The sequence below is a fragment of the Netta rufina genome (genome assembly GCF_964035555.1).
Source record: "Netta rufina genome assembly, chromosome: 7".
NCBI lineage: Eukaryota > Metazoa > Chordata > Aves > Anseriformes > Anatidae > Netta > Netta rufina.
The window spans coordinates 22937219-22954549 of NC_140130.1; the positions used below are offsets into that span (position 1 = coordinate 22937219).

The following is a 17331-nucleotide window of genomic DNA, read 5'->3' on the forward strand; positions in this document are numbered from 1 at the left end:
CCATCCCAATCGGGTCGGGGCGGCGGGGCCGAATCTCCCCCGCTTCCCCGGGAGATGGGGCAGGAGAGCAGCCTCGGGGACCCGGGGGGCACCCACCCTCGCCTCGCCGGGCTGTCCCCCCACGCGGGGGGCTCAACCTCCCGTGGGCACGGCGGCGGGGGGCGACCCGGGGAGCTCCCCCCAGAAGAACCGGCCCCGCGGGGCGCCCCCCGCCCGCTCCCCGCTCCTCTCCCCCCGCCGCTCCCCGCCCGCCTGTGCGCTTGGCAGCCCCGCCGCCCTCCGCAGCCAGTTTTCCAGCCCTGCTCTTCTTCTGCCGTGACAGCCAGGGGCGCCGGGGGCCTGTTTGCCGTCCGGTTAATGAGTGAGCTGCAGCGGGGAAACTTCCCCGACGGCAGCGGGCGGCCGGGGGGAGCATCCCTGCCCCCGCTCCCGCCGCCCCCCGCCCGCAGGTGCAAGGGGCTGGCACTCGGCGGGGGAACTGGAAAGAGCTGGTTCCAGCGTGCACTTTAGCTCCTGGCCGGGAGGGAGCCGGGGGCCCGGAGAGCCGCCGCCCGCCGCGGGACGATGGCGCGGGGGCTGCGGCCGCTGGCGGGGGCGCTGCTCCTGCTCGAGGTGGCGGCCGCCGTCAGCTTCGTCCACCACCGCTACGAGGAGATGGTGCAGGCCCTGTTCCGCGTGCAGAGCGAGTGTCCCTATGTCAGCCGCGTCTACAGCATCGGCCGCAGCGTCGAGGGCCGGCACCTCTACGTGCTGGAGTTCAGCGACTACCCCGGCATCCACGAGCCCCGTGAGTACGGGGGGACGGCACGGGACGGGACGGGACGCGACGGGACGGGACGGGACGGTCCCGCTGCTGTCCTGCCACGCGGCGCCGTGGGGACACGGGTGGGGGCTGCCCCCGTCGCACGCAGGACTCGCGGAGATGCCGGGGGGCTCTGGCAGGGTCCCCGGGGGCGCGTTCCCAAAGGCTGCGTGCGTGCACGGAGCGTGCCGGAGCCGCAGCGGGGCCCAGGCACGTACTTTGGACGGAGCCGTGGGTTTTAAACGCGGGCTGACGCAGGCGAGGTCGTCCCAGCACGCCAACTTCTCCACCACCCTCTCCTGCCCGAAAGCCAGCCTCGAGCCGCAGGGAGAGGTGGCAGCTGTCCCCCAGCCTGCAGCAGCAGGCAGCACTGGGGGGGAACAGTCTGGTCCCTGCTCCTCGGGGCTGCGCAGCAGAGGTGGTGCTGAGCTCCTGCAGCTTGGGCAGGGTGCATGGAAAAGTCATAGTCCCGTGGAAAACTGACGGCAGTGCTGTAGGGGTGAGCGGGACCTGCTGCTGCACACCCCCCCCCCCCAGTGGAGCATCCCCCCCAGATCCCATTGCACACCTTCCTGCAGCCCAAAGCATCGCTGCCAGGAGTGGTGGGCAGCACGGTGAGAGCCTTCCCACCACAATCACCTCCGTGCCAGCACCGTGCAGTGAAACCCATGCAGCACCAGGGAGACCTTGGACACCCCCACAGCACATCGGGGGCTGATTGAAAGCAAGGAGCGAGCAAAGGGCACTGGCAATACTGTGCTGGGTTTTATATTGGCAGAACCACAGCAGAGCAGCTGGGAGGGCTGCAGGAGGTGACCGAGGTCTCCCTGCCCCAGGCAGAGACTCAGCTTGACCTGCTCCTAGTCCTCAGTGCAAAGAGCCCTGGCAGCGTGGCCTTGTGGCCCTGCTTCTGGGGTACTACCAGCTTGTAGCATGGGAATTTGGGGAATCTGTGGACTCCTTTGAAGGCCATGGAATGTAACTCCAAAAAGTAAAGCCTTGAGTCAGCTGGCTTACATGCAGGAATTAGGGCTTGTGTGTCCACGTGGATAAAGTTTAGGGGTCTGCGAATTGAAAAAGGCTGACAAATCCTGTCTCAGACTCAAACAAAACAAAGGAGGAGTCCCTGCTGAGACCTTCTTTTTTTAAATGAAGGCTGCACATAACCCCAGGACATTTTTATCGATTTAATAACTGGATTACCTAATTAAGTCAGTTCTCATGTCTCCTGAAAGCTAACCGGGTCAACACATACTGCCCACCCGCAGCGTCCTTCACTAAGGCACGGCAATCCAAAGGTCACAGGCAACAAACAGGGAAAAGGAAAATCTGGTGCCAAAATTATAATTGTTTTAGAGTCTGTCGTCAGCACATCTGGAAACCTGGTTGGATTTTGGAAGCAGCAGGTGCCCAGCAAGCAGGGCTGCAGTGTCTTTTGCCCCAGCATCATCATGGACACTGGGGATCGCTGCTGGTGGCTGAAAAACTCACAGTGAGTCCTGAGCTCTGCCAGCCCAACATGTGTAATGATGCCCTGTTTTGTCCTTACCCTGTCACATGAAACTTGGGCTCCCTTTTTAGCTGGATTCTCCTGGTATCTTTCATCCTACTGGTGCTGGTTGCAGCCTGCAACTGGACATTTATTCTCTGGCAAGTAATTGCTTTAAAATCCTCTGGAGCAGGGAAAGCTTAACCCCATCCCTCATGGGTGCTGCCTCTCCTTCAGCAGAGCAGTGAGTCTCTGCTTGCAGACTCTAATTTTAGAAAAGCCGGGGGCAAGAGGCCTTCTTGCTCATTCCAGAGCTGCCCAAGAGGCAGTTTGATAAGCATTCAGCTCAGCTGCTCAGGGCTTCTCAGGGCTCCCTTCCCTGTCTCTGGAGGGTGAGGAAGCCCCCAGCCATCCTCTCAGCGGCAGGTAAAGGGGAGGCAGAGGGGAAACCTCTGCTGCCTCCCACACGCATGGAGTCAGTGGGGACCCTGCCTCTCAGTGAAAGAACATAGCTCGCCAGGGGCCAGGGATTGATTTTATCCTGTGGTGGAATGAAAATCTCCTTAAAGCTTGCCGACCAGGAATGTGCCACACGGGTGAGAGGTACTGACAGCAAACTGCGCATGGCAGAGGCAGCAGAAAACGGCCTGTCCTCTCCTTCCTACCAGCAGCCCCCCGCACCTCAGGGCTGGGGGCAGCAGCTCTCCTGCCATGACCCCCAGTCCCTCTGTGCCACCTCCATTTTCCAAGGGAAAGGGCCATTTCTTGACATTTACTGGGGGTCTCTCAGGCTTGCTGTGTCTCCCTGTGGTGGGAAGGGGCTCCCCAGACCCCACTCACAGCTGATGGTGCTGCTGCTGTGTTGCTCTCTGCAGTGGAGCCGGAGTTCAAGTACGTCGGGAACATGCATGGGAACGAGGTGCTGGGCCGCGAGCTGCTGCTGCAGCTCTCCGAGTTCCTGTGTGAGGAGTACCGCCGGGGCAGCGAGCGCATCACCCGCCTCCTCCACAACACGCGCATCCACATCATGCCCTCCATGAACCCCGACGGGTACGAAGTGGCTGCCAAGCAGGTACCAGGCAAGCGAGCGCCGCCTCCAGCCGGGCAGGGGCCAAAAGCCCTTCCAGATGGGGCTCCTGCGGGGTCCCCTTTTCTGGGGCAGTGGGAAGGGGACATCTTTGTGGTGGGTGCTGGAGGATGCTTGCACACCAGCCTTGCCCGCTGTACTACAACTCAAAGCCACCAAAGCACTGTTAGGACGGCCAGTCCCTGCTGCACCCACCCTGTTCTTACCCCCACGATGCACCTTTGTCCTGCAGGGCCCGGACAGCATTGGGTACTTGACAGGGAGGAACAACGCCAACGGTGTGGACTTGAACCGCAACTTCCCTGACCTCAACACATTCATGTACTACAGCGGGGAAATCAGCGGGCCGAATCACCACATCCCACTGCCTGACAACTGGAAAAGCCAGGTACCAGCCTGGGATGCTGTATCTGAAAAAGATACAGTGGTCCTTTTCTGCACGCAGAAAACCAATGTGGGCCTGCCCCTTGTCGCAGTTCACCGCTTCTTCTCCTCACAGGTGGAGCCGGAGACATTGGCTGTGATTCAGTGGATCGGCAGCTACAATTTCGTGCTGTCGGCCAACCTGCATGGCGGAGCGGTGGTGGCAAACTACCCCTATGACAAGTCTCAGGACCAGCGGTTCAGGAGCCACCGGCGCACTGTCAACACACCCACCCCTGACGACAAGTTGTTCCAGAAGGTGAGGATGGGAAAGTGTTGGTACGTCCTGCTGGTCCTGCTAGGACTAGATGAGCCTTTGATTTTTCTCCATTGTTCAGCTGTCCCAGAAAACAGTGCCTTCAGTCACTGCTTCCATTAGGAAACTCAGAAACCAGCATGAGAATGAGCAAGTCTGCGTTAGAACAGCTAATGAGAAAAATGTCTGAGCTGGAGTCAGCCTTCCTGGGAAGCACAGGGCTTGCCAGGGCGCACTGGGAGCAGGGCTACACGCAAAGCCAGACAAAGCCTGCAGCCTGGGGCAGAGGCTGGTGGTCCCCACTCAGCCTCAGAAGTCAGACATGCAATGAAGTAACTTTTTGTGCTGACAGAGTGAGCTTATACCAGCATCTGAACCATAACACAAGGAATAGAGTGTGCATTAGAAAATGGAAGCACCACTCTCTCTTAAACTTTGTCTTACACAAAGAACAGGCTTTGGATCCAGTGTCCCAGTTTCAACCCTGCCTTCATATCTGAAAATAAACAGCAATCTTTGATAAGGGCAATAAATATGAAGATGCCAGAAACACAAGTTGCCCAAACTCTTTCTTAATAAAATTCCCCTGGTAGATGTGATATTTGCATCAGGGTTGACACCAGTTAGCTTTTGTCCTGTATTTACTCCTCCCTTTGGTGCCATTAGCTGGGCGGGGGGGCAGCAGGAGCAGGCCAGAAGCTGTCTGTGCCATCAGCAAGCCCTCAGCTTGCCACATTTCTGCTCTTCCTCCTGCTCTTTCACCTGCCTACGTTTCCTAGAGGTCCTGGCCACCTCAGGTTGTATTTCACGGCAGTGAAAGGCAGGAGCTGTCTCCTGTGTGACTGCCAGCTGCGGTCTTTGCAGCTGGCCAAGACGTACTCGTATGCCCACGGCTGGATGCACCGCGGCTGGAACTGTGGGGACTACTTCGCTGATGGCATCACGAACGGGGCATCCTGGTACTCACTCAGCAAAGGTAAGGGCTGGGCCGCAGCAAGGCCCAGGGCTGAAGAGAGGTCAGGGGATAGGCAAGACACTTAGGGAAGGCTGATAGCACTTTTCTGGTGGTTGTACCTCAGAGAGATGGAAGGGGAAATAGAGCCCTGAAGGAGAGAGCTGGGCAGCCATGAGGGGAAGGAGCTGCAAAGAAAGGGAGCAGAGCAGTTCTGGTGGAAGAGACATGTACCAGGACACCCGGGACATGGGAATGGGGAGGGAAGGGGCTTTGCATTCCCCTGGCCATGGCTGTCCTCTTCCAGGCATGCAAGACTTCAATTACCTCTACACCAACTGCTTTGAAATCACCCTGGAGCTGAGCTGCAATAAGTTTCCCCCCGAGAAGGACCTGGAGCGGCAGTGGATGGCCAACCGGGAGGCACTTGTTGCTTTCATTGAGGAGGTAAGGAGGTGGTCCTGCGACCTACACCCCTCTCCTGCAGGTCCCAGCAGGCCCCAGCCCTGATGGTAGGAGACCAGCAGGTACTTGGAGCACTGGGGTAGGAGGGAGGGGATCATGGACCTTGCTGGGTGCTCTGGAAGGGATGTTGGTGGGTTTTGGGGTGGCTGTTGTGTCCTAGTCCTGGGGAGAACCAGCACAGCCAGGGGTATGGGGAAAAGTGGTGGTGTCCCCAGAGCTCTGCCTTCCTCCAGCATCCAGAAATATCCTCCCGAGCAAAGGGAGGGCCTTAACCCAGCCAGCACTGTCTCCCTGCAGATTCACCAGGGCATCAAAGGGATGGTGTCAGACGAGAACAACAACGGCATTGCAGGAGCAGTCATTTCTGTCCAGGGAATCAGCCATGACGTTACCTCCGGTGGGTCTCCAATCCCCTTACGTGGTGTCCCCCTGAGAGGCTGTCTGGGTTTGTGGGAGGGGAGTGAGGCCACAGTGAGCATTTTGCTCAGCATGTTTTGCTTCTGAAAAACATTAGCTGTGAGAAATGAGCAGTGCGCAGGGCAGTGCTGCTGCCTGTGCCTGCCGGACCAGGGAGAAGGTGGGTTCACAGGCAGCTGGGCCAGGGTCTCAGGGGATGCCACCGTGGTCTAGGAAGTGAGAAAAAAATGAAGTGGATTTTCTGATGTCATCCTTTCCTGTAATGGTCTGTTAAAGTGTAGGTACACTGGCCACAGATCATGTCAGCTACTGTTTGAACAGACAGGGTAAAGATGTAGCTAAGCAGCAATCCTCTAATGTATAATCTATAGAAGGCAAGACAAGGGGGATATAGTGCTGGGTGATGTGGGGACAAAATGCAAAAATGGAGAGGGCTGAGGGAAGAAAGAGCTGAGAACTGGAAAGCAAACCTTGTTGTCAAGGACTTCAAAGTCCTGTATTATCTGAGAGAGAGAAGAGAATACCCTTGTACATAACCAAAGAGTAGGTTGAAGGAATAATCTGCTCAAGTGTCTACCCAGAGCTCAAATACTTGATAGCAAAGGACACAATGGCAGAACAAGATGAAAGGCTGGGAGTTCAAGCCAAACAATTTTAGATTGAGAACGAAGTACCACTTCAGCTGATCTGAATTGTGGTGGTTTCTCATTTGCTGGCTGATTTTAACCTCGTCTTCATAATCACCCTTCTCCAACCAGCCTGGCTGCAGGAAAAAAAAAAAAAAAAAAAAAAAAAAAAAACAGCCAATATTGCAGTTCTCCAGAGGTCAGACTAGGGAATTATCAAAATTAACTTCTGGCCATAGGTCTGTGACTCGGTGGCACTCTAACAGTAAGAGTGGCACTCCTACTGCGCCAGCCAGCTGCAAGGCCATGCTGGTGTCTCCACTCCAATGTCCTGCTGGGTGCAGGATTGTCCCAGCACAGGCTCTGGTCTGACATTGCTCTCTCTCCATCTGATCCCCACTGACCTCCTAGGATGGAAATTTCTGTTGATCTGTCTCACCCTCGTGGTGAAGCCGTGCTCCCTGACACTACCAAGCTGCCATCCGTGATAATTGCCCCGTGTACCAGGAGGAGTTTGGCTCCGCCATCCTTGTAGCTGTCCTTCAAGGAGCTGCAGGCTGTGAGCAGATCCCCCCCCACCTCTTCCCAGCCAGGCTGAGCCCACCTAAGCCAAAATGCACAGGCTGACTCAGATTTGCGATTCCCGTGCAGTTCCATAGATGGGCATGGGTTCAGATGCTCTAAGTAATCCCCAACGTGCCGCTCCCTCACTGTTGTCAGCCCCCTGCCCCCCTGTCCCTGCCCCAGCAGTACACAAAGTGCTCCTGGGGCTTCCTTGTGCAGGAAGAATCAGGGGAGCGGTAACCTGGTGAGAGATTACAACTCTGCTGGTAACAGACGTGGCAAAACTGAATATGACAGGCATTAAAGATATTGTTATGCATAAGGAGTCAAACTGGAGCCGTGAATGGTCTTAGGCCTGCTTCTGTGTGACCAGCGAGCGCTCGGATTTGCACCCTCCCTGTGAGAGGGCACAGCCAGCACTGCTGTCTTGTCCCCTTTCACTTGGTGTCTCCTCGCAGACCGACCTTTGCTCCGTGGCGCTAGTGAGGCATCACTTGCAGGCTTTCTGTGTGAATCCAGCCTTGCAGGAGCCAACAGATTTGGAAGGAAGGCCAAAAATTGTCTGGGTTTTGAAGGCTACACATCCTCAAGGAAGGATGCTCATTAAGAGCTACTAGAATATATTTTACTCTGCAATCTATGCATCCTGAGTGCTTTCTCTTCTCACCTTGTGTTCCAGGCGATATGGGGGATTATTTCCGGCTGCTGCTGCCTGGCACTTACACTGTCACAGCCTCTGCAGAGGGCTACCAGCCCCAGACAGTGACAACAACAGTGGGCCCAGCTGAACCTTCACTGGTGAGTCAGGCTGTGTAGTCACAAGGGTGCCTCAAAAAGTCTCCTGTGTCCCTCTGCCTCTTGGGCATGGGGTGAGCCCCTGGCTGGCTGGGGCTGCTGCTCTTCAGCTCTCCTCCAACGTTCCCACTTTCCAGGACGTGATGATTTAGAGGCAGTGTCTGTTCCCTGAGGCTGTGCTGTCCCCTTTGCTCTGTGGGTGTCAGTGCTCTGCTGCCATCTGCATCGTGCCTGGGATCAATCATCAGACAGGCAGCAAGAGGCTGAGGGCTGCCCCTTTTTCTGCCGAGAGCTGCCGTGGGGACCAGGTGCCAGCAAAGAACAGCCAAACACTCCTTTGGGAGTTTATCTCCTTTGGGAGATAAAGTGAAACCAGCTCTTACAATGCCCTTCTAAGTGCAGGCTGGACAACTCAAAATAGGTTATAAAAACAGTGGTTGGTCAGCCCTTGCCTTCTGAATGCAGCAGGACCTTGGGCATGGTCTTGGCTGAGGACTGGCAAGAACCCCCCAACTGCAGCATGCTGGCACGCCATGTGCTTCTCTGCACACACTGCTCAAGCCCTGCCTTAAATACACTGTGGTGCCTCTCCCACCCTCCGTCTCTTCATCCCACCCTACCCAGCCTCTGAAGTTCTTCCAGTGCTGCCTTTTTCTCAGAATTAGAAACCTTCTAATTTCCAGCCTAAATTTATTTATGGTCAGTTTGTCCCTATTTGTTCTTATGCCAACACTATGCTTTAAATAGCTCTTCTTCTTCCCTGGTATTTATTCCCTGATGTATTTATAGAGAGCTGTCAAGCCCAGTCCTAGCCTTTGTTTTGCTAGGTTTAGCACCCTGCTTTTTTGCTTTCCTTTGTAAGAGATTTTCCCTTCACCACTGTAGGAGACAGATTTTCTGTAGGAGACAGATTTGTTCCCTGAGGGTCTCATTTTGCAGATCTCCCCAGGTCCCTCTGCCCCTTCCCTGTTGTGACTGCATTTGTTTGCCTTGTTCCACTGCTACCCCACAGCCATTTGTTTGATCCTTTTTGGTTGGACAGGGGTTTCTTTTGTGGATTATTTTTTTTTTTTGGCCTGGATCTACTCAAGTCACTTGTTGCTGCAGGAGTGATTAAGCAGGATTCAGGTAACAAGATGCAGTTGAGAAGGTCTGTCTGTTCTAACCATTCTGTGGATTAAACATTTACAGAAATGCAAAGCAAAGCTTTTTCTTCATTCTCTGTGAGAAAAGATGAAAAAGGATCATAGCTCAATCACTTGCCTTTCACAGGTCATCTTCCAAATCATCCTAGGACATTGCATTGCCACAAGAGCAACTACCTGCTTAAGAAATGTAGCCGATGGTTGGTACAGTATTTTCCACAGGGAAAAAAAAAATATATTTCCAGCTGATTTAAGCACTGAGTTCCCATTGTATCATAACACTGAGCCCATGATTGGCAACGCTTGTCTTGGCCATGAGTTAGCTTAGAATACAGTCAGCCAGGGCAGGTCCTGCAGACCCCTGGAGCCAGCAGGGCACAGTCACTGTGTTACGCGGTTGTTATTCTTTCTCCAGGTGCATTTCCAGCTCAAACAAGATGTGGTGAGGAAGCCCCCAGAGCGTAAAGCCTCAGGCACACGCACGAACAATAAAACCCTTCAGAAGAAAGTAGTGCCAAGAGCCACCCGCCGGGGGACCCAGAGATGAGGACAGCTCACTTGGCTGGGAGCTGAGGGAAGCCCTTTGTATGAGGCCTGGCTGAAGACTGCAGCCAGTGAACTTTCCAAAAGTCCAGCATGAAACTAGCCCGAATTATTAGGTTATTAAACGAGGAAGTATTTAATCCCTGAGCAAATCGTGAAGTCATTCACAGCAGAATGCGTCTGGGCTGCGGGCCCCCAGGCAGCATGTCTGGAGCTGCGGAGCTGCCCTCCTGCCCTTGCTCTAACCAGGAGAGCTCTGCTCCCTGCACACCCGGAATCAGCTGCTACAGCCTGTGTGAGACATTCAGGCACTGGTGCACAGCAGGGAGAATGACTCCAGGTGGCGAGTGCTGCCCTCACTAGCAGGGCACGTGAATCCTGGCGCTCATCCTCTGGGTGTGAGCACCATGCTTCTCCCTCAGGTAAGGATGGTTGCTGCCTGCAGACCCTGAAGTTAGAGGAAGGTCAGTTTAAAAGCAGTTGGTGCTCAGCTCTGTGCCCAGCTCTGGACACAGCGTGTCCTATGCGTAGCAGAGCTGTCGCTGCGTGGAACGCCACAAGGAGGAATTCAGCATTGGGTTGTGGTGCTCCAAGGTGAGCGCCCAGCTAGTGATGTTACATCCTTGTTGCTGTGCAGATGGGACTTCCTGGTAGCTCGTTTGGATTATTTATAGTTAGACAGGATGAAACGATACATGCCGGCAAAAGGAATGGATTATCCTGTCTCCGTATGTCTTCAGATCCAAACCAGATGGCTCTCCAAAGGGTCTGCTTGCGCCAACACAAGCAATTAGTCTGAGCACAGGAGCAGCTAGGTGAGGTCTGACAACAAGCGAGTAGGAGTGCAGGACAGGTGATTTGATGGTCCTTTGAGACAACTTGTCTGAGTCTTGGTTCCATCAGTGTGCAGCAGGGAAATCTGGATGCATGACTGCCGGCGATGTGCTGGGCCGCACAGTGCAAGCCACTGAGCTGTAATGGGGTTAAAGGTATGATCCAAGGTTCAGCGAGGTGGGGTGCTAGAGGCTGGGTCTTAAAATGCTGCTTGCCCTGTCTGGGCAGGCTTGAAGTAGAAGCAAAAGTGGAAATAAAGCTATTTCCACCCTAAAAGTATCTTAAGCAGGCAAAATCTTTCTGGCATTCTTCATGTAAATAAATAACTCCAGAGGGATAAACAGTCCCAACACATGCATCCCTACAATTTCTTTTTGTATGACTGATTATCCTGAGCTCCCCCTCTGTTGCACTGGCTCTCTCCATCGCTCAAGCCTCTCCAGGACATTCCCCCAGACATCTCCTTGCTCCTCCTCTTTTGAGACTTCATCTCTGGAGAGGAACCTCTACCAGCCTACTGCACAGGCGGTATTCTGCACTTCATCCCTCACTGTCACATCCTCCCCCGTCTGTGCTGCAAGATGCTAGCGGCATTTTCAGCCCTAGCAGCACACACACGCCCTTGTACCTCTGCCTAACAGAAGCTGTTTCTCTGCCGTGTCTGTTCTTGGAAAGGCAGAGCAAACTGTCCCTCAGAGGGTATCTAGTCAGGCTACTGCAAAATAGTGCCAGAAGCAGTATTGCATGTTACCATGGCTTTGAGTGATTTTGGTCTGCACAGGCTGGTGTGGGCCAGAGACAGTGGCCAGTTCCATGTTCATAACCAAAGCTGAATTCAGATTCTTTTTTTCTTTTGGCATCTGGAAGGAAGTGAATAAGGACAGTGAGGCTGAGACATTCAAACTCTGTTGTGTCTTAACACTTCTTCCCGTGGCCAAGCCCAGCAGCCTCATGCCAGAGGCTGGACCCTCCTGTTTGAGGCCTCGTGTAGGTGCACATCCATGCAACAGAATTGCCAGAGGACGTGAGGAGAGGGTGAGGGAGGCCAGCCTGGCCCCACGCTGCATGCTGAAGGATCTGCTGTCACCGTGCATCTGAACCATGTGCAATATACTCCTGCCCTCAACCACAGCACTAGCTCAGCTTGCCTCCAAGGACATATTTGAAGCTGAGAGCAAGGAAAGGGCTTGCTAGGGAGCAGCACTCGGCTGGGATCCTGCCCTGGTTGCACTGCTGGCTAGATCAGCCGTGTGGTCCCTGGGCAGGGGGATGGATGCGCTGCTCACACGGAGCTGCTCATGCCACCAGCACCCATCCCAGCATGGTCACAGGTGGCCTTGCTGAGCCTGCTGGTTGCAGGGTGCTCTCATATTGCCCTCTTGTGGTCCTAGAAAATGTAAGACCATCTCGGTTCCCCTTGCTTTCCAGGGCAGAGTCGGAGGAGGGGGATTTCTTCTGTTTGGAACAGGACAGGCCTTCCAGGAGGCCACTGCACTCACTCTGGCAGGCTGCTGTGGGGTTGTTGGCACAGTAGCGAAGTTGGAGTCTCCATGGAAAGCTTTTTGCCCTATAAAACAGTTCCTAAAAGACATAACCTTTTTGTTTTGAAAGCAACTCTCTCTGGGCTGGGATTTGTCCAGCACAATCCCCTCCCAGCTCTGAATATTTTTGTGTTGAACAGTTTGGTAAGGCTCCACTTGGCCATGGCCAAGCTCTCCACGTGAAAACACAGTTACAAAATGTTTCCGAGACAGCACTCTGTCAAGCCCGCCTCCCACAGGCTTGCCATGAACTTAGTCCCAAGTGTTGCAAGAAGCATGGTCTAAAAACAATGCTAAACCCTCAGACACATCTGCACTGCAATGGTTTCACGTCCTTCCAGGCTGCAGAGTCCCAGCCTGCCTGGCAGTTCCCGTACCCCTGAGCATCCTCACTGCCCTCCTCTGAGCCTTTTTCTGTGGCTTGCATGAAGGAGGCAGAACAAGGGAAAGTACAAATAGCTGAACTCAAAGAAAGGTGAGGCATCTTTGCTGGGGATGTCAGCAGAGGTAGTTTGATCATGGCCGTGACCTGGAAGGCCGCAGGAGGACTGGCATGATGGACTGTCCAGCAGTGCTGAGGTTAAACAAGAGAGAGATAGAAATGGATGACTGTACGAAGAACAGTCAGTAAAATGCTTAGTGGAGACATACAGGGGGACACATTTTACAGCTAAAAATATACAATTCTTTTTAAAGCGCATAGCTTTTCCTGGAACACTGGAAAAGTTGAACTCAAAGCCAAGGAAAGGGTTGGCTGGAAGTGAAGATAGCAATGAAAAGCTCAGAGCCACTACATAAGTAATAGTGGAGGCAAAGGCAAAAGAAGAGGGACACAGACCTGCCCAAATGCATTCAGTCAGTCCAGTGCAAGAGTTATCAGGAAAAGCTGGGCGGTCTCAGAGCCCTACAGGCTTCAGGGTTTGTTGCTATATGCAAGAGTGGTTTGGGACTCAGCTTCCAGAAAAAGCCTCACAGCTTTCCTTGGATGGTGTTATTTCTGTCTTGGCACGTATGAGTTTAGACTGATTGCGCTGCTGCCTGCAAAGGACTCTGTGCTTTTACCCACAGGTGCCACTGTATCTACCACCCACCCTTATCCCCTGGCTGCATTTCTGTGCTGTTCTCACAGCCCTGTGAACACGGACACCTGTGCGGTCATTTTACGGTGCCCTGGAGAAAGCTGTGGAGCTGCACCGAGCTCACTCTTAACTGTGTGCAGTTCAGGTCCCCCTCCTGGCTCTTGCTGGTCACATGCTGTGAGCCGGGAGAGCTTCCAAGGAGGCTGTGCACAGCTGCCAGGTCCTTCTGCTCCTACACTGCTGGGTAAACACTACACCTCACTGGGCAGCACTGGCCATCGTCGAGGCAGAAGACTATTTCCCATTGCTACTCAGGGCTACAGTCCTCTAGAGCAGATTGGCTGTTCTTTCTTTGTAAAGGATGGAGTACCCTGGCTCAAAACCTCTCAGCTGGCAAGAACAGCAGAGCTTTTAGGCTCAGAGGACAACATTTAAAACTCAGTGGCAGGGTCTGGTGTCCATTCTTCGGCTCCAGCAAAGTGCACACGAAGAACCATACCTGCAGGGGAAAGCACCCAGCTCTTTGTGCAGCCCCGGGCCCCCTGCCAACAGCAAAGCGCCGTGGCAGCCTTGTGGGTCCCGGCACCAGCAGAGCAGACAGGGAGTCAGCTCGGAGCCTGTGCACGCACTAACACGACTTTTACAGCGGGGCGTGCGCCGTGCTCTGCGCACCCTGTTCCCAGCTGGTGGCAAGCCAAGCTGTGAGCTCGGAGGTTGCCATGGAGAAGTGTAGCTAAATGCACAAACAAGTGTCAAGCTGCGATATCTGCGCTGGAGGCTGAGACTCGGGGCTTCACAGCGTGCTGCTGAGGGAGGGTATCCCTTGGGGCATGGAGGCGTTTTCGGCCTGCCAGGAAAACCAGCGCGGGACCAGCTGTGCGTGGTGCGCCCCTCTGTGTGCTGCACAAACCGGCTGCTGCCTTCTGCCGGGAGCTCTTTGTTGTTCTCCATGTGGGGGATCCTACAGCGGGGCTAAGCCGCCAGAGCCAGCTCCTCGTAGCAAAACCGAGACGGCACCAGATGGACGGTGCAGCCCCGCTCCTCGGCTGTTGCCCACGAGGCAGCGAGAGACACCCTGGCGAAGGCAGCAGCGGGGAACGGAGCCCTGGCACCCGCGGTGCCTGCGAGGCACCAACACGTTGTGGGGCAGGAGGCGAAGCACTTTGCACGGGCAGCTGCGGGGGCTGCTCCTGCTCCACCAGCGCCGCGAGGCTGTCCCGGGGCCGTCCCCATGTCACCGGGGGGGGGTCCCCAGGCTCGGGGCCTGCCCGGGAGCAGCTCCGGCCGCGGCCTCCCAGCTCCAGCAGGCCGGGCCGGGCCGTGCGGAGGCGGGCGGGCGGCGGGGCGGGCCGCGGGGCCGGGCGGGCGCTGGGGGCCGGCCCGGGCGGAGCCGGGCGGCCGCGGGGCCGGAGCGGGGAGCCGGGGGCAGGGAGGGGGGACCGGAGGCGGGAGCGGGGACCCGCAGGGCCGGAGCGGCCGCGGCGCCCGGAGCGGGCCGGGAGCAGGTAGGGACCCGCCGGGGGGAGCCGGGCTCCGGCCGCTCGGCTCCCCCCGCTTTGCGCCCCCCCCCTTGGCCTGCGCCTCCCCCGGCGCGGCCCGGCCCCCGCCTCCGCTGCGGCCCCTCGGTCTCTGCCCTGCCTTCCCCCGGCAGGGAGGCGGCGGGGCCGGGCTGCCCCCGTCCCGGGCCTCCCCGCAGTGCCCGGGGCCGTGCCGGCTGTCCCTGGGCACGGGGGGTGCCGCTCGGTGGGCCCGGGCCGCCCCTCGGCTGGGCTGTGGCTGGGTTGTCCCGGCTTCCCACCCTGCCTTCGTGCTGCCCGGCCGAGCGGCATCGGGGTGGGGTGGTTTAAAACGTGTGTGTGCGGCTGGTGGGGTCTCGGGGTGAGGGTCTGTGTGGCAGCAGACCTGCAGGGAGCTGGCACTGCCAGCTTGCTAACGGGGAGCACCTGGTCCTGGAGAAGCAGCACAGGCATGTGAGCTCCAGCAACCTGAGCGGTGATGCTGTGACGAGGGGCAGCACAGGTGCCCACGCAGGGAGCAAAAGCTCCAGGGTGCAGCACCGTGCCTTCCCCAGCTGCTCCTCTGTGAGCACCCACGTTGCCCGTGCCAGCCTGGGAAGAGAAACTTCCGAGAGTTTCCTCCCCTTCTCGCTCTAGTAAATGCCAACCGCTGAGCGTTGCCGCCAGCCTGGCAGCACCGCCTGGTGCTCTAAGAGAGGCAAGCTGGCAGTGCCTCCCGCAGTGGCCTCGCCAGGGCATGGAGGCTGCATCTTGAACGCCCTCCGAGGGGCTGCAGCTCTGGGGCTGAGCTTGTTGCTGCCGCAGGCTGAGCAGAGCAGTGCCGCAGCTGACCCCGTCCTTGACACAGTTTTGGCCTCTGAGGTGAAAGAGCTCCGCTGCCTTTGCTGGTGTTTGAAGTACTTCCCCCACACCAGTCCTTTCACATCTCATTCTCCTTTCACAGTACCTAGCAAGCCTTTAGTTGTGTAATACATATTGCAAGTAACATCTGTTTTGAGGCTTTTCATGTTTACATGACTTTCTGCTGAAAAAGCTTGCTCTCCCCTTGCCTCTGCCATTCTCTCCTTCGCCGCTTCCATTATGATTCTGTCTTTACATCCACAAAAGGTCTGAAAGAGTTTGTAGATACAGAATTTGTAGCTTTTTAGGTATTTTGCCAAATTCAGCCTCTGTACTGTGCTGGGAGACGTCACCATCATCCCCCTCATCTTGACTCACTTCTCTGGCTGCAAGTCATGCTGGGCATCGTGTTTAAATGTGTCCTCCTTGTTTTCAAGGCCCTGTATAGCACAGTTAAAGCCCACATCTCTGAGCTGGCTTCTTTTGCTGTTCTTTAGAAATCCTCTGCTCTGCCAAGGACAATGTTTCAGTTCTCTCTCCAGCTGCTTCAGTTGCTCCCAGTGCCCTTTTCCCACTTTCCCTGATGCCTGGCTGCCACGCCACTCTGTTGCCATTCCCCTTAGGATTAGCAGTGACATTAAAAACTTGTATGTATGTGTAAAGATTTTAGAAACATGTTAAATTTGCAAGGGGCCAGGAGGAATTCCTACAGGAGAGGAAAGGCACGAGCCTCGTGGCCCTGCAGAGCCCCAGGTGTGTTCGCTGCCCTGGGGAGCGTGGCTGTGCTATAATCGCAGGGTTCGCTGTGCGGCTGCGGTGTCCGCGCAGTGGGTGACTGTTCAGACGGACTTTGTAATGCCAGTGATGTGTGCCTGGGTGGGGTGCTCTCAATTGTGCTTAGCACTTCACTACCTTAACTGATAATTTCCCCTCAACCTCCAACAAAAATGTGTTTCTAATGAATTGTAAATTCATGATGATTGCTTAACCCCGCTTCTGAGTGGCATAGCTTTTAGTTTGTTTTGGTTTTAAAACCTTTGTATTAGGGCATAAACTATATTGCTTCCTTGTCAGGAGCACTTGGAGGCTCTGAAAAGGGTTAGGGCCACATCATAGCAGGTATCAATGGAGTCCCTCCCAGGGGATTTAGCTTCTCTGGAGATAGTGAGCAGCGTAGAATGGGAGTAAAGGTGAGCAAAGAGTAGAGCTTCCAGTTCAAATGAGTAATTCCCGTATTTCTGCACTCCCTACCCGACAACCAAAGCATCACTGGAGACTTCTGTTCAAAAGCTGTATTGAAAAATACAGGTCAGGGTACAAAGTAAAGCTCTCAGGTGTTGAGGAATGTCCTTGTATCCCCAGTTCAACCTGTTTTGGGTACGTACTCAAGGTACAATGACTAATTTTGTGATTGTGTACTGCCTACCCGCAGGAGCCCAGGCACAGGTACTGCACAGCAGAAGGGGTGCTGCTGTTGGGATTTTGTCTGGTCCTTATTCTATATTGTATTTATGTTGTATTTATGTTGTCTGGTCCTTATTCTATGTTGTATCGTTTTAGACATGTGCCTTGGGGAGGGAGAAGACAGGACTTGGTAAGGGTGTCTGTGAAGTACATGCAGCCACTCAGTACAGTATGGCTTGAACTGGGGAAGCTCTTATCTCCTGAGCTGGTGCTCTGGCCTTTGTTTGTTTAGGGCCACAATGCTATAGATTAAGTATCCATCGCAGTGTCCTTGCTCGCATGTTTTGGCAAGGTGCTCTGCTTTGCATTAAAAATTGATGCTGTGCTCAAGTTTCCAGATGACTTTCATTCGCTTGCCATCTGGCCCAACACGAGCTCCTCTTCCTTCCTCCCCAACCTACGCCTACCCCGCACAAACTCTGCCAGCCGGCACCGAGCCGTGTCCCGCTACCGAGCAGGTGACGGCACTGTGACAGCCAGTGCCCAGCTGGA

The 17331-nt window shown here is 55.3% G+C and overlaps 1 protein-coding gene across 1 annotated transcript; it reads left to right on the forward strand.

Moving 5' to 3' along the window:
* Nucleotides 1–564: 564 nt before the first annotated feature.
* CPN1 (carboxypeptidase N subunit 1) lies at nt 565–9568 on the forward strand (the record flags this gene model as incomplete). The annotated part of the gene is made up of 9 exons (XM_084289728.1): nt 565–787; nt 3167–3363; nt 3611–3766; nt 3878–4060; nt 4922–5033; nt 5317–5456; nt 5772–5871; nt 7761–7879; nt 9437–9568. The coding sequence occupies 9 exons, from the start codon at nt 565–567 to the stop codon at nt 9566–9568; spliced, it is 1362 nt and encodes a 453-aa protein (XP_084145854.1).
* Between the last annotated feature and the right edge of the window lie 7763 nt (nt 9569–17331).